This window comes from Agelaius phoeniceus, chromosome 8 (genome assembly GCF_051311805.1).
Source record: "Agelaius phoeniceus isolate bAgePho1 chromosome 8, bAgePho1.hap1, whole genome shotgun sequence".
In the NCBI taxonomy this organism is placed as follows: Eukaryota; Metazoa; Chordata; class Aves; order Passeriformes; family Icteridae; genus Agelaius; species Agelaius phoeniceus.
Genome location: NC_135272.1, coordinates 21,964,499 through 21,981,174, shown reverse-complemented (window position 1 = coordinate 21,981,174; position 16,676 = coordinate 21,964,499). Strand labels below are relative to the sequence as shown.

The window sequence follows — 16,676 nt, the reverse complement described above, 5'->3', positions numbered from 1 at the left end:
ACCCATTAAAACTGATTTGCTGATTTTTAGGAAGCAGATAAATACCCCAAAGTGTAATATGTGGGAATATTTATTACACTGCAAACAAGTCAGAAGTCTTACAGGGTGTAAGTCTCTAAGTATCAGTAAGAGGCTGCTAGAACAGATGTGCAAAGGTAAAAGCTGCAAACATTGCCCCATGTAAAATATCAGAGTCCCAAAAGTTTCAGAAATGTCAGTAGAAACTTCCAGGTACAGTTTTCTTATTTTGGAATTTAGGAAGCCACGTAAATTGTAACATCCATTCAAGTACTAGAGGTGCTATGTTCCTTAAGCTATAAATCCTTATAAAAAGTTGTCTCCAGCAATTATCCAATGACTTCAAAATCAGGCATAGAGCAAGTGGGCAGGAACAAAGATATGGTCAGGGCTGGGGACTGGGATAATGTTCTGGACAAGACAAACTGAAGACAGTGGAATTAAGATATCTAGAATTTTATTCTAGAAAAAACTATGAAATACTAGACTATTTTTTTTCTTAACAGTTTACATATTCAGCAGTACAAAATACATTATGGCTTGATACTGTATTAATACATGGTCCAGCATATTAAGATAAAAAGAAATGGATTATGAAGTTGTAAATGGCTTCCTCACAGTTTTTAAATGTTATACCATGCTGTAACTCCCACTGCTTATGTGAAAGAACAAAATGTTACAGGCCACATTGCACATCTTGTTTTCATCACATTATGAAATAACAGTCCATAAGAAAATTATAGAAACAAGTAATATGGACATAACACATTCTAATGCCATAGTTAGATGAATTAAAGAAATAAAACCAAACAAACCATAGTGAGTTGGATTTTTTAAGGCTCTAATGTACAAGAATGTTGATCGTATCCATTCCAAAGCTACACTGACATCCGTGACAGTATGTAGCACTATTTCTGCATTTAAGTGTTCAACAAGGTGCCTGTGCAAGCTAGTGCAAAAAAAACAAGAGTTAAGGACATTTACTAATGAGCAAAATAAAAAGTGCCAAAACTAATCTTTGGGAAGAAACAAAATCAAACAAACCCCTCCCCCCAAACCACAACTGTTCACTGTAATCAGTGAAATTGATAGAACACAGTAAAGATTATGTAAGTAATCAACAATGTAATTTGTTCATTATGGCATAATGCCTAGCAAGCAAAAATAAACTGTCAACTGTGAAGTTCCACATTTACTAGAAAACAAAGTTACATGCATTTAAAAATTACAGCACAGACATTCTGTGCTGTTGATATTCTAAATATATTTGAAAAATTAAGTGTTAACAAAATTAAATGAGTAAAATTTCCTATTTTACCTTTTAATGTCCTAACTTTCCTACATATTTCTCATGATAATCTGTTAACAGCAAATATAGGTCTAGTACTTCCCAGACTCTATAATCTAAAAATTCAGAGGCATGGGCTGCATTAAATTCCTGCTCCTTGTCTTTGCAATAAATACTCTTTCAGCTTCCTCAGTCTTCCAGCAGGAATCTAAAACTTTTTTTTTAGCTTAAGATGTCCTAAAGATTCTTTTGGCTGATAAAACAAGAGACTACTAACTATGGAATAGCTTGACTTTATTTTCCTTAATTCTTTCTTGATTTCTTCTAAATAGACAAAAGCAGAAGCCCAAAATGCATGTGAAGAAAAACACATTCTGTAGACACAATGAAGTTTAGCTACTATCTACAGAGTCTCATAAAAACATACTTAGTTACCTGCTCTCTATTATATCAGCACCATTTAACATCTGTATATATCTCTCCTTGGTACTGCAACGAGTCATAATAACTGCTGTGGCGGTAGTGTCAAACTGAAAAATAAAACCCCAAATAAAAGCTGCTCTTTAGTTCTTAGAAAAAAACACAGTTGAATAAGCATCACATACCTGCTGAATTCACTAAAACTCTTTTCTCAAAATCCTGTCTGAAATGTTATTGAATGCCAGTTTCCTACTTTCTCTCTAATCCTCATTCACTATGTAACCCAAATGTAATCTTAGATCTTTTTCCACTGCAAGGTGAAGCAGTGATTTTTGATGGACAATACAAAAGCAAACAGATTTCTTTCTCAACAGAAAATTTACATAGGAGTAATTTAAGTATCGATAAATGCTGCAATAAAATTCCTAGTATTTTACTTTCTTCTGCCAAGAATAGCTTCTACTAATATGCCTATAGACAGCATCAATACAATAAAACATTCACTTACCTGAGGCCTTCCAGCTCTCCCAATCATTTGCAGAATATCAGTTTCACTGTACTCTTGAAACACTCCTCCAACATAATGCATTGTGGATTTTATAACCACCAGGTGTGCAGGCAGATTGACTCCCATAGCTAAGGTGCTAGTAGTAACTACATCAGATCAAAGTATACAAACACCATCAAAATGTCCAGCAGACTCTAATCAAACAGCAAATAGGTAACTTAACTCTTGATGCCTAAGAGTTCTTAGTTTCTAGTGGAATCAGTGGGCACCACAAAGAAATGATGTAGATTACAGACAAGTACTTACATAACAGTTTCTGTGCATCTGATCATCAGCATTCATTTGTTCTCATATTCTTTAACAAATTACATCGCAGATACTTTTGCTTAAACATTCCTTTATACTTGGAGATAATCCAGAATATGATCCATGTTCAATATAACAGACACACAATGGAGAAACTTTACTCTTATTTCTTCAAGGGTATGTATTTGAATAGAGCCATGGCTTCATCTTGCTTAGTAGTGGTCAGTATGAAGATATATTTTTTTAAGTCATCAGTCATTAGCATTGTTTATACCCATGGTACCAAACCAGAACCACCACCAATACTATCACAACACTTTACCAATACACACTCTCACACAGGAAACATCAGTCAAGTATGTGGCAAGTAATCTTACACTCATGTTTCCTAATTCACTTTCTCCAGAGTGGCAAGAATTCAACACAGAAAGCCAGTCATATGGGCCAACTGATATTACTATTCTGGTAGGAAAACAAAGGATTATTGGAATTTCCAGTTCTTTTGGAAATGAATCTACAAATCATTTAATGTTGTATATGAGCCACACCGACAATTCCCCATAGGGTCTGGATCTTTTTTTTACAGGAAAAGAAAGCCCAGATGAGATGAGACAATCACATCTCAGATCTCTTCTCATTTCACATAACAACAGATGGAATATTTCTTAGGGACCTCCCCATCAGTCACAACACCTTGCATGGGAATTTGAAGATCGCATCCTACCCACCTAGGATGCATAAATGATTACCTTCAGGGAAGCCACAGTTGCAAAGAAAAGATCTTGGAAACTTGGAGGAAAGATTCACTAGCACAGAACTCTACCTCAATGGCAGGGTTCAATGGTAGGAAAAGGAAACAGACATGGCCAGACCTACATGGACATAGGACGGGGATCACTTCCATGTGTGGTGAAAGGAAGATCTATGGTCTTCAGTAACAGTGCGTATGTAGGCTCACAAGGTAAAAGTACATGTGAAACACAAAAACACCTTTACCTGGATTTCACAACTTCCAAAGGTTAAGCAAACTACAGAACCATAAAATATTACTTCCAAACTGCAACCTTCTCAGGATACATAAATGTAATTTTGGCTTTCTAAGTTAATTTTACTTACAAAGTACTGGCAAGTCTCCTACGGTAAAAGCTCCTTCAATTATTTTTCTGTCCGATATCTCCATACCCGCATGATGATAAGCCACACCACACGTCAAAAGGTCTGATAATGAAATTATTATATACCTCATTTGACTAGGTTTTCTCAAGCAAATATTCAATCACAGAACAGAGAAGTTGTAGGTTATATTTACCTCTCAGTTTGGAGTCCTTCAATGAGTTTGCAAACCCCTGTAATCTATGCAACACACACAAACAACAACAACAACAAAAAAAATTAGAAAATATACATTCTTTGGTTATTTTCAACCACTACCTTTCCCATCCTCACAGAGAGAACAGAGTGACTCTCTGGGGCAGCTATTGCAGCTTTTTGAGCCTGGTCATCTTTCCAAGTGACAATCAACAATCTTTATGTGTTGCTCGCATAAAGCAAGTAAGATCGTATTTTAGGTCTAAAGCCAGGAGTAGCTTCTGCAGCTGCCATGACTAGGCAACCCTGAAGTAAATAATAATTAATATGGCTCTATTTATTAACAGTATCTGAAAAAGTAAAGACAACTCAAAACATTAGTAAAGTCACATCCAATTCAACTATTCATATGCTTAATCTTTGCATTACAAGGTCTCAGAGGGCCATAAGAATTAGCATCTTTATGTTCAGAAAGCAGCTTTGAGAAACAACGTTTGTGAAAAGTATCCTAAAACTCTGAGAAGCAAATAAAACTTTCCAAGAGTGCCAATTTACCAAAAAGAATGTCAACTGTGATGATGATTTTGTTGCACACTCCTCTGCTAGAAACTGTATTAGCTCAACAGCTTTCTTCACAGATATCACGGGTTTACTAAAATGTACAAACACTTATTTCCAATTTAAATAGAAAAATACCTTTGTTTCTGTTCTATACTCAGTAGAAATTTAGCATCTTTTGCAAGAACAGAAGCAGCCTGCTGTACTCCTTTTCTTGTGGCACAAAACTATAAATAAAAGATATTTTTTTGAATCAACACTTTCAAGAAAGAAATCCTTTCAAACATGATAAAAAAAAGCTGCTGTACCACAAGTGCTGGTTTTTGCTCCGAGTATGTTTGTATAATGCTAGCAATCTTGTAGTTAAGAGTTAAGTCAAATTTGAATTCTGTCTGATTGTCACTGCAAGGAAAACCAAGGACAATTTTGCGTAGCTTCACTGGTCGTTGATCCTCATCTATTTTCAGGCACACAGCAGGCATCTTACTATCTGAAAGCCATTCTGCAATCTTTAAAAAAGAAGTAGAACAGAAAAGAGAAATTAATTTTTTTAATTGTGCTCCAGCTCTAATAGCATCACAGAATAATTAACTTATAGTAAACTACTAACACATTTTTTTACCATTGAAAATCACAGGTGAGGGTCTGCTTTTTGCAGGACCAATATTATTTGGACTGAAATCTCAAATCTGTTGTGATTTGTACGTAAGAGGCAAAAATCACAAGCAGAGATCTAAAACTGAAGCATGTTCATACATGGCTGACATTTCCACATGGTTGAAGGTAATCTTACATTAGCAGCAGCCTCATAGCTGTCTTCAGATGACAGCTTAAAAATTACTATTTTGCTATCAATCTAAAATTGTAATTCCAGACAAATTTAATAAAACACAACTCCACCGATCAAAATACATTAAAATGTAACTCTTACATCTTGAGTATTTGGGATTGTGGCTGAAACAGCTACAAATCTCAAGGGAGGAACAGTGTCATGTTTCTCCAAGAGACGCCAAAGAGAAGACTGAATAGTTTTCATCCGACTGACTACAACTTCCAAAGTTGCGCCGCGGCTTTCATCCTTTATAACGTGTACCTATCAGGAATTTTAAAAGACATGCTAAATATTTTCCAGTTACAATCTAGACATGTGCTAAATACATTTAATATTTTCTAAGATTCCTTTTTATCTTAGCAAAAGATAAAAAGCAGTGCATAAATCCTCATTCATTTTCTTACCTCATCGATGAGAAACAGTCGCACAAGCTGGACTATAGAGTTGTCTCTCCACCTTCTAGTCATGCTATCCCACTTTTCCTAGGAGGAAAAAAACAACACATCAAAACAACAACAGAAGCTGAAAGATGTTTTAAATGCCAACACAAGCCACAACTATAGTACATGGAGACATGCCTAAACTTAATAAATCTTTAAACAAAAACAATTAAATGAATTCAAGCTAATGCCATCTATGTTTCATCTGGCACATTATTATATTACTAACTTTTGTTTATATGAACTGAGAGAGTGTACAGCAGTGTGCAGACAAACAAAAGGATCATAAAATCACTGTCTATTACCAAAAAAAAAAAGGCAGTCTGACCACTAATGTCTGTTTATTCTAAGTTCTTGTAAGAACTGGGAAGGAAACCTACAGGTGTAGTGATGATAATGTCAGCATGATGTATTTCAAATAAATCATCCATCAGTGTATCTCCTGTCAACTCCTTGCAGGTGAGTCCTATAGGTCCAAATTTTTCTTTCCAGTCATCAAAACGCTGACTGCATAGAGCTTTTATTGGAGCCACTAAAAACAACACCAAATAATGAGAATTAAATCAGGAAAACTAAATCTTCAACTGTATTAGAAATGTATGCCTTAAGTTCTTTAGTAAGATGCCTTCGTGAATTTAATTTCCCTAATTTTCAGCTTTGCTTCTAGAACCATAACATCTGTAACTGGTGTTACTGTTCTTATTATCCTGCTCCATGTGCACAAACAATGTTGAGCTTTGGGCCCTAGTTCTTCCCATCAGCAAGCATAAACAGAACCCTTTAATTAAGATTATTTATGCTCTCTCTTAATCCTTTATCCTGTTGGGTTTGATTTTTTTTTTTGCAGTACCACATGGAAACAATCATTCAGCTATCAAAGGTTTTCTCACAGATGGAAGAAACCACAGGAAATACATCTTTTCTAATGGCAGATCATACAAATACCAACCTTTTCTCAGTTAAGAATGATTTGAATACTCTGTATTCAGACAACAAAGTATAAGTGAGAAACCATCCAAGAGCAAGAAACAGACCTTTATTTCTTCTGGTAGTCTATCAAAAACAAATGTACAATTAGGTGTAGGGTCATATGAAGCAGCTAACACAGCAGGTAGCAGTTCTCATGAACAGAGTCCTAAAACAATCTACTTGTATTTTTTTTTTCCTGAGAATACACACTGTACTTTTGCAGACTCTTTTTTCCCAGAAATCAGACATCATTCTCAATAAGGACTGGTATTAACAATACATGTAAGGCTATACTAGATGATTAATCTATAAGAAAAATGCAGTGATTTAAGTGAAAGAGACAATCTATGAGCCCTAAACAGCTCTAGTATAATATATCTTGCAGTGATTAGATTCTAGGTTAGTTAGAGGCACTGGAATATGAATGATTTCTGCCTATTAGCTCACAAATGACCTTTTTAAAGAACCAGTGTCTGCTTCAGAAAGAGGTGTAAAATCTCATAAGAGTATCAGAGAAATAATTAGCTCCAGCAAACTGATTAAGCTACCAGCAAGTAATTCACAAAATCACAAAGCTAATCATCTTCAGCAATGCAAGAATGTGAGATGCAAGTGATTGCTCCTGGAACTACAGACACCAGTCCTTCCATGTAAAGCTACTGGAAAACAACTCCACAGAACTACTGCACGCTAATGCACATTTATGGGGCCACTGATGAACCAGGCACCAGTGCTCACACCAGCAGGACATGGTCTGGTTACCACCTCTGCTCCAACATTCAGAAAACGGACAAGTCTCCTTCTCCATCATTGTGGAATCTGGAAAGGTCAGCAGATTTAACTCTACTGGCAGCTGACTGCTTCTTTACTGCAGTAAATTGTGCAGTAAATTGTGCAGTAATTGCTACAACCAACCAAGCTGTAGCAATTCTACCAAGGCAAGTGGAAACCATTACCATACACTGGTCCAGCTGACAGAGAACCTGTAGCACATGCCTGCTTCTAAGATCAGTTTACAATACACAGTAAACTCTAAAGCAACACTAGCTTTATTGTAAGAAATTGAACAAAATGGAATAAAAAACCAAATATGACATTTTTGTAAATATAAAGATAAAACCTTTAACAGCAAGGCTGACAAACATGTATGAATAAATTAAAACTGGAAAAAAATCACCAATTTAACCAAATTCACACAATATTAACTCAGTTCTCCAGGAAAGGAAAGAAAAAAAGTGTAACTGATGTGAGTATCTCCAAGTATTTTCATATTTCCCCACGGATCAGTCGAATTCATGAAGATCACAGTTCTGGTGCCTCCGAGGTAGTATTCAGAAAACAGCAGGAAACTTTGCCAGGTAAGTAAACACTGGAAAATTTGATCCTCATCTCAGAGCAACAGCCAGTCATACAAAAGATAGTGTCAGCCAGAAACCACGCATGAATAATTGGTTTTAATTTCTTTTGCCTCCTCCTTACCTTTTTGTGTACATCTCGCCTTCTTGGAGGACAAACATATACAGGATTTCCTAATTTTTATTTGTATAAGCAATGCTGAACACTACAATTACACAGTGCTGTTAAATACTAATAATAATTACAATGGTACCACAAATAAACACTAAATCAACTTTTTAAAGAATGAATCTTAATGTATTTAATCTCAATATTATCCCTGGACTCACTCCAGATCTCTGAATTCCCAGAATGACATTTTCTGTTCTGTCACCAAAATATTTAAAGCTGCATAATACTTACTGTAAACAACTTTAATATTTAACCAAGGCAGTGGGGCTTCCATGAGTAATCTGGTAATAGCTAGTTCGAACATTACAGTCTTTCCAGAGCCAGTTGGAGCACAAATCACAAAGTTCCTATCTGTATATAAAAGCTAGGAAAGAATTGTCCTGTTAAGTTTTCAATAATGACAAATGAAAGATTTGCATGACTGGGCTTCCTTCATATTTTATCCTTCAGCACCTTAGAAGCCAAGTGTGTCCATGTCAAGCTCCCTCATTTTCCTCTGACAAGACTGATTCTTCCCTTTCCTCCTCTGCAGTGTCACTCACCCATGTCACTCATTCACCCACCCTTCCTCCTCCTTGCAAATATATTACCAATCTGTATGCATAAATATAATTCTCATCCTAACACAAAAGTATTTTAAACTGAGAAAAACACTTTTTAAAGTTCTTCCAGTCTCTTCTCCCAGCTGAGCACAACCCTGATAAACTATTCCAGGAAGAGATTCTAGATATATTATAGTTTTCTAATTCCTTTTATGCTCTGAATATCAAATTCCCACTTAAATTTATCTACAAAGCACTACTTGCAGCTGCAGTTTATGTTACATACTTACATCATCCAAAGCTTTTGACTGTGCATAGTTAAAATATGGGAACTCCTTAAAAATACTCCTAAATTGGGTTGCTTGAGAACATTAAGGAATTTAAAATACTAGAGCATAAATTATAAAATTATAGGAATGTAAGTGCATGTTGTCCTTGCAATCTAAATGCAAACTTAAAACATACCACCATATTACACATGCTTGTAAAAGTTATCCAAAAGTAACCTATTAAATGATTCAGTAATTTTAGATTCTTGGTGTGCCATATATAAAGTAAGAAATGGTTTTCCATATCACTGAAAAAACCACAACTTATTTGAACCAAAGCAGTTAAAAATGGGTAAAGAAAAGCAAGTAACATTAGAATAAAGAAAATAAGGATATAAAAAAAACCCTTTTTTAAAATCCCTGCTCTAAATAAGTGATTTATTTTTAAACTAGAAAGCATTAATGATCCTTAATTGGTAAATTCACAACAATGAAATCCTTACTAATTTTGAAAAATGTGACTTTTTAAAGCAATTTACATGAATTTATGGTGCCTAAATTTAGACATTTCCTCTTCCTCATATTTAACCTACCATTTGACAGGTTTCTAGAAACAAAATATTGAAAAGAGTGTGTAAAAAACCCAGAAGTTTGATAGATATAGATAAATACTTGATTATACTTCATGTTCGAGGCAGGGCCAAGAAGAAAGAAAATGATGGTAAAATCTGCTTTAAGAATGGAAATACAGTATAAGCACACTACAACATAGGTACAGACCAACAAGGAATATGTAAAATTAATTTTCTTCTAAGAAAATGGGACAGAAAGTAAGACACAGTTTTCTTATAAGCCTAAATAAGAATTATTTTTCCTTTATTTAAAGTGTATGGAGATATATGTGTATATGTGTGTTTGCATAGAAAATGTCTGAAATATATATTATGCAAATTAAAATTTTACATTTTATATTTTATAAAGAATGTTTTGAGGATAAAATTTGAACATTTGAAATAAGAACAAGCTTTCTTAAGAATGATTGATCTACAAGTTGTCTTATTTCAGTCTTGTTTTGGAAGTCAAAAGAAACACGTATTGAACATTTGATTCCCAGCATTATGCTACAAACTGAAACTATTACAATGTAATGCATTAGTTTCTATGCCTACAAATCAAACATAATAATTTTGCAAATGTAAAAGCACTGTAATAAAATCAGGAAAACCAGATCCAGCAAATACAAGGATACGTATTTCTGTAACGGCCCTCAAAATTTCCAATTTTCTTCCTGTAGTTCCTAAAGTAAAAAAGAGTACATTTATAAAATAAGATTCATTTTCAACCAATAACCATGAAAAGTATTTTCCTGACCCCAAGCTGTGTGTTCTGTAAGGAGCTTCAAGGCTGCAACAAGGTTCAGGTGATAGAAAGGAGAAGATGAGATAGGACAGGGAGGTCACTAACTCATCATTTAAAAAGGCCATAGTGGTGGCCCTTTCATGAACTCACTCCAGTTTAAGGGTATCTTGCATGTAGCAGAGACTCAAAACTTGATGGAGTATCTAGTTGTGGTCTCAGAAGTGCCAAGAAAGGGATAATCACTTCCCTAAACCTCCTAGCTTAGTTAACCAAGCCCAGGATGCTGGTGGTGGCCTTTGTTACTGCAGGGACACACTGCCCACTCAAGTTCAGCAAGCTGCTGGCCAGGCCCCAGGCACTTTTCCACGAGCTGCCCTCAGTCAAACCATCCCAGAGGAAGCCCAGGGGTTCTTCTCTTTCCCTGGGGCAGGACTGTGATTTGTTCCCACTGAATTTGATGAGATTGCTGTCAGCCCCCTGCTGCAGAGCACACTCCTGCAATACTGCCCTTGGTGCTGGCACGTGGGCAGTGTGACCCATTCACCACCCCTCTGAGCCTGGCCAGCCACTTGGACACCAGGCAGTGGCTGATGCACTCCTAGTGCCCCACGTGGGTACCAGAATGCCGTGGGAGTACTTTCCAACCTCTCTGTGGGATGAAAACCCTTGCTGAAGGCAAAGTGAACGGTACCCACTGCTGTCCCCTCACCCACAAATCAAATCACCACTGCTCATACAGCAATCAGAGGAATCTAATCTTGCTTTCCATTCCTGACCTGCTTCCAAATCCCATCCTAAGCCACTACTCTACCCTACATTTTTCTGCTAGAACTAATTTTCCACTCCATATTTCTGTAGTAGTCAGGCATATAAGGTACATTCCACAGGTGTCTCATGTCCCAAAAAGTTTAAAATCTAGAAATAAACTGCACTTACTTAAAAACTATTTAAAGCCAAAAATAATTTCTAAACCACGTATTTTATAATTTCATCAAAATCTCACCACTTCCCTCCATTTTCTAGATATCTCCTACTCAAAATATATTTCTACGAAGATACAAATATGAGTCACACCACAAATAAACATTTAATTTTCAATTTCTGTTTGCAAATGAAGATGAAACTCTTTACCACACAAAGTGACAAGGCTGGTTTTTTTTCAAATTGCTGAGGGGATGTGAAATGACATTTTCAAACAGGTTTACATGACTTAGCACTTCTGAAAATGTGAATCTTCTTCATAAATTGTTTAGCCAGTTCATATTAAAAAACAATGCAATCAAGTTCCACAGGACTGCAATACAGTCTATCAATTTTAGCCAATTATCTCACTTTGAGCTGGTGGGAAAATGTTCTTCACTCTTCCTCAGATCTTGGATACCCTTTATTATTATATACCAAAGACAGACAATGGACTATTTTTCTTGAAATAGAGTAAAAATAATTACCTGTCATATCCAGAATCTCTGAAGCATTAGAAAATGATTGAATTTTAATTCCATTTTCAGACACAATCTCCTCATTATTTACCCTATGCAAAGTAAAATCTGAGTCTTTAGTTATTGGAGCATGATGATTATTCCTCAAAAAACCTTCTTTTGTCACTTCTTTCATGTTTTCACTTGTATTTAAGTAAGTACCGATTTCTTTCACATCAACAGAACCAGCTTTAAATTCTGTATTTTTATGCGCATTTCCAGACTTTTTAAATAAGCTGCAAAAAACCCAAAATTTTCATTAGCTTGTTGTAATGTTACAGTTTATCTAATATTTGAAAAATACTAGATATACAATTGTATTAGCAGCAGAACTAGTCAGATAAATAGTAAAATTGTATCTAACTTTATGTAATCTGACCTAAAGACTCCTCTCAAGATACATTTTAACTTCACTTTCATTCCAGAAAGAATATGAAAGAATAAATTGCTTGTGCAGATGGGCCCTGACTCCTAATAGCAGATTAATTCTGGGTTTCTGTATCATTAAAACCAATAGAGACATCCAGGTTCTGAGGAATGGGAGGAGCTGGACACAGAAGAGCAGTTCATTGATAAAATCTCTCCTCCCAGGCAGCACTGAGATCACACTGAGAACTGCTCAAGGTATTCCTGACTAGCTGACCTCTGCTCAGCAAAGCAAATGATCTCAGCCTTCTTCCTCGTCACCAGGCAGATAAAGAATTCAGAGCATTATTTTCCAAAAGCTTTGTTATCTAAAGACTTATTTAAAATTTAAGCAACAAACCAACGCTTACTTTTCTCATGAATGAGCTGAGTTCAGGACACATTTAATTAAATTACTAAAATATTGCCAAAAAGAAATTTTTTTTTCCTTACACTGAAGAGTTAGCATCTGGAGCCTGCTAAAGTAGCTTCAATTGATGGATCCCAAACTTGTGTTCAAGAGATTTATCTAAAATAATAATATGATTCTGGCAGTGATAAATTGTCTGAGTTGACTGGACACATACCTTTTTCTTAATGTTGAATGGACGCTCTCATCATCACTGTTTTCACTTAATGCTTTATTTTGTGGTTGCTGAGAAAAATCTATTACTCTTTTAGATTTATTTTCATCAAAGGAAAGAAAAGATGAAATCACTTTCAGATTCTCATGCTGAAAACTAATTTTATCTCTTTCTCCTAGACTTAATTGTAGGACTTCCTTTTCAGGGGCTATGCCAAAATGAATAGGTGCTGATGATTTATCTTCCACTTTCTCTGTGTTACTCTTACATTGTTGAATAAACTTCTCATGCTTGCTCCCCCCTACAAAAATGATAAATTATTATTTCATTAATATTCATATTCTTATTCACAGTTATTTAATCAAGTACCTTTCCCAGAGAATCAGCCAAACTCACATCTATTATACAAACTGATGTTTCTATCTTATTGCAAGAATTTTAGTGTGTATTTTATGACTTATGCTAATGAATGTAATGCATGCATTGTCAATAAAAAGTTATAAAAATAAGGTCCCTTTCTTTCCTTCCTATGCAAAATAAAGGATAAAAACTATCCTTCAGAACTACAAAATAGTTTGTATGACAGAGCTCTTCACCCTGTCCCAGAATAAAGATAGTCTTTTAAAAAAATGACACAATGACCAAGCTTGAAGTTCCTGCTACAAACAGCTGAGATAACTACTGCAATCTCAACAGTCAGAGCTGGTGCTGATGGTGGCGACAGGCTGGTTTCATAGCCTCCTTGGTTAATTATCACATTTTGCAGGGTTAATTCTCAGTAGAATCAGTGTCCTGATCTGGCTGACCAGATCAACAAGCCTTGCTGTTGGCAACAGGAAGGGAAAGGGACAAACAGAAACAAGCAACTAAATGCAACAAGATAACAACAGCTCTATTTTGCTGTCTTAATTTCAATGTTATCCATCTAGAAACTCAAAATTACAATGCCCTGTTTGTAGCATAACCCCAGCAGTTCTAATTCTACAAAAATCAAAAAGCTTGTTTGAATAAGTAGCTCTTAATGGAATTATTTTTGCATAAAGCAGAAAAAACCTCACCTTCTGTTTTACTAAAATTCCTAAACAGGGAACATTATAAATCAGCACAGCAACTAATAAATGCACAGATCTAGCTGACATAGATAAAGAAATGGCATTCTTTAAAATAAGTTTCCTTAAGATAATCCTGAATGTCTAGGAATATGCCGCTTAGCAGCAATTCACAACCAGATTCAAATTTGGCTGCCTGATCAATTTGATTAAAGCCCCAAAAAGGAGAGGAAAAAAGTGAGTTTCATATAAACTCTCTGTTCCTTGGGTGGCAGACAGGCCATCAGATCCATGTGACAACATTATGCTCTTACAGCCACTTTCCACTGTGTTACAGTGCTTTGTGAAACAATGTGCAGTAACTGAAATTTTGACTCTACTTCTTACCTTGCACACTTCTGCACAGCAAACCTGTGGCATGTTTATGCCTAAAGAGGACTGCTAGGTTTCTGGCACATCTAACACCACCATTCTCAACTCAAATACATTCTTTATCTCTACTTGCATACCTAGAATATGTCATATTTCACAGCAAAAGAGGAATGATCTGTCACACTAATTATTTGTTGAGTAATTTAATATCAATGTCAAGAAATACTTGACATTGTCTGACACTAGTTGGACTTTGCAGTGCTGGGTTTATGGGTGCACTCAATCATCCTAAACATCTTTTCCAATGGTTGCAATGATTCTATTCTCTGATACTTTACCCATGTGAGTGTTAGCTGAGCTTTTTTCCAGTTCCCTCTGTAACTCCTCTGCAGCTGGAATTTCAGCAATAGCTGGAGCAGGTGCAATAAACCAAGTATTACGATCTTCATTTTCCAGACACCTACTTTAACACACAAATGTGAGGTAAAAGCATTTTTAAGCACCCTCCATAACAATTAGCTCAAAATCACTAGTCATAAATAACCTAACTTCTGCTAACCCTTATTTCTCATAGCCCTAAGATACACCTGCATCATTGAATGTGCTTGGAGAAACATTTTAAAGTATGGGTTATGGAACAAGAAATTTCCAGCCCCGCATTTCTATCAGTGGATGAAAAAGTGAGTCATAAAAAAACGCCCACTGTTGCAAAATTATTCCATTTGGAAAACAATTATATATATATAAAGATTTACCTTTGTCTCATATCTGGTTTTTCATAAAATAAATTATCCAGTGAAAAGACCATGTCTGCAGAGTTGAACATTTTTAGATCAAATGTGAAGTCTCTTAGTCTGCAAAGGGCAGCACAAGAAAATGTAAAACTGAAATTACTAGACTTGAACCTGTCTAAAGCAATACAAAGTTTATTAGTTGTAAGTAGCAATATTTAATTTCTATATATTTCTATATTTCTATATTCTATATATGTTTTCTTTTAGAGCTCTTGACTGCATTCTTAATCCTTCTTCAAATAGAGAATCTCTCTCCTGATAAAAGTGGTTCCTATTGCTTCTGCTAAAAAAGCCCTATGGGGCAGCCCTTGAAGCTACATTTTACTATCATGACATATCTGGGAAGAAAAAGTGGGTAGGAATCAAGATCCAGATAAAGTTAATGTTGAAGTATTTAAAGTGTAATAACAATGCTAAAATTCAGCCTGGAGAAGGCTAGGGAAGAAGAGACTGAGGGGACACACCACATTCTTCAACTTCCTCGTGAGGAGAAGAGATGGGCAGGCACTGATCTCTTCTCTGCGGTGACCAGTGACAGGACCCAAGAGAACAGCCTGCAATTGTGTCAGGGGTAGTTTAGGATGGACCTTAGAGAAGGGTTCTTCCCTCAAAGGGTGTTTGGGCACTAGGACAGACTCCCCAGGGCAGGGGTCACAGCCGCAGCCTGAAAGAGTTCCAGAAGTGTTTGGACAATGCTCTCAGGCACAGGGTGTGACCCTTCGGGTCTCTTGTGCAGGGCCAGGAGTTGGACTCCATGATCCTTGAGGCCCCTCCCAACCCAGCATATTCTCTGAATATTTTATACAACTGCAGCCAATGTTCTTTTTCTCCAATTGTTTTGTTATGATCACAGTCTGTCAAGTTTTTGCAAAACAAAATTATACTGTTATCTAAAAAATTAAAGTTATACTGCTACCCAAAAAAATTATTTTAATTAACAATTAAAAGAAGAAGGAAAAAAAGGCGAGTGCGGGAGTGGTGGGGAGGAGCCCAAAACGCTTCCAAGATAGCCACGAAACAAAGCGTCTTTTCCACACGCTCAGTGCTATTGGATTCCACAGGGAAAATGCATATTCCAGATGGCAGAATGAGGGAGTAGGTGTTCGCAGGAGCGGCACAGACCACTGAATCACATTTACTGAGAGGTGTTTGCCAAATCCTGGGAGCAAAGACCTCCCTCATGTATCTTCTGCTTTAACAAACACCTTACTATAAACACCGCAGGCCACGAGGGAATTTGTTCAGTTTTGAAGCCATTTTACTTTTCACCTCCCTCCTAAAACAAATCCTTTCCTCGGTACACTTATTTCATCACAGTGCTCTCTCCAGGGGCCCAAAGTGAAGGTCATAACCTTTAAGGGTGCTGACCCAAACAAACCGCAAGTGCCCGGTGCCCCGGCGGCGCCGAGCGCATCCCCGCCTCACTGCGCTGCTCTCCGGGCCTGCGAGGCCCTGAGGCCCCTCACGGCCAGGCCCCCGCTCCCTCCACCGAGGAACGAGAACGCGGAGGCTCCCGCCTCACCGGCAGCGCCTCCCGCCGCTTCCACCGAGCAAAATGGCGGCCGCGGGGGCCGCGCGCTGCAGCCGCCCCAGCGTTGCCGGCGGGAAGCGGCGATGGCGGCCGCACCTCCCCCGCACTGTGCGCGCCCG

At 36.8% G+C, this 16,676-nt stretch overlaps 1 protein-coding gene across 1 annotated transcript in view; it reads right to left on the bottom strand.

Moving 5' to 3' along the window:
• The window catches only part of HFM1 (helicase for meiosis 1), a 56,927-nt gene that overhangs the window by 18,087 nt on the left and 22,164 nt on the right, over positions 1-16,676 (bottom strand). The window contains exons 4-20 of the mRNA XM_077182263.1: positions 14,988-15,086; positions 14,571-14,692; positions 12,815-13,112; positions 11,793-12,058; positions 10,235-10,282; positions 9,007-9,077; positions 8,406-8,538; positions 6,059-6,210; positions 5,643-5,720; positions 5,338-5,499; positions 4,715-4,915; positions 4,545-4,633; positions 3,850-3,893; positions 3,657-3,758; positions 2,235-2,380; positions 1,742-1,836; positions 834-967 (exon numbers count right to left, since the gene is read on the bottom strand). Coding sequence (XP_077038378.1) covers positions 834-967; positions 1,742-1,836; positions 2,235-2,380; positions 3,657-3,758; positions 3,850-3,893; positions 4,545-4,633; positions 4,715-4,915; positions 5,338-5,499; positions 5,643-5,720; positions 6,059-6,210; positions 8,406-8,538; positions 9,007-9,077; positions 10,235-10,282; positions 11,793-12,058; positions 12,815-13,112; positions 14,571-14,692; positions 14,988-15,058 — 2,212 coding nt within the window. The 5' untranslated portion in view covers positions 15,059-15,086. The remainder of the gene's footprint in view (positions 1-833; positions 968-1,741; positions 1,837-2,234; positions 2,381-3,656; positions 3,759-3,849; positions 3,894-4,544; positions 4,634-4,714; positions 4,916-5,337; positions 5,500-5,642; positions 5,721-6,058; positions 6,211-8,405; positions 8,539-9,006; positions 9,078-10,234; positions 10,283-11,792; positions 12,059-12,814; positions 13,113-14,570; positions 14,693-14,987; positions 15,087-16,676) is intronic.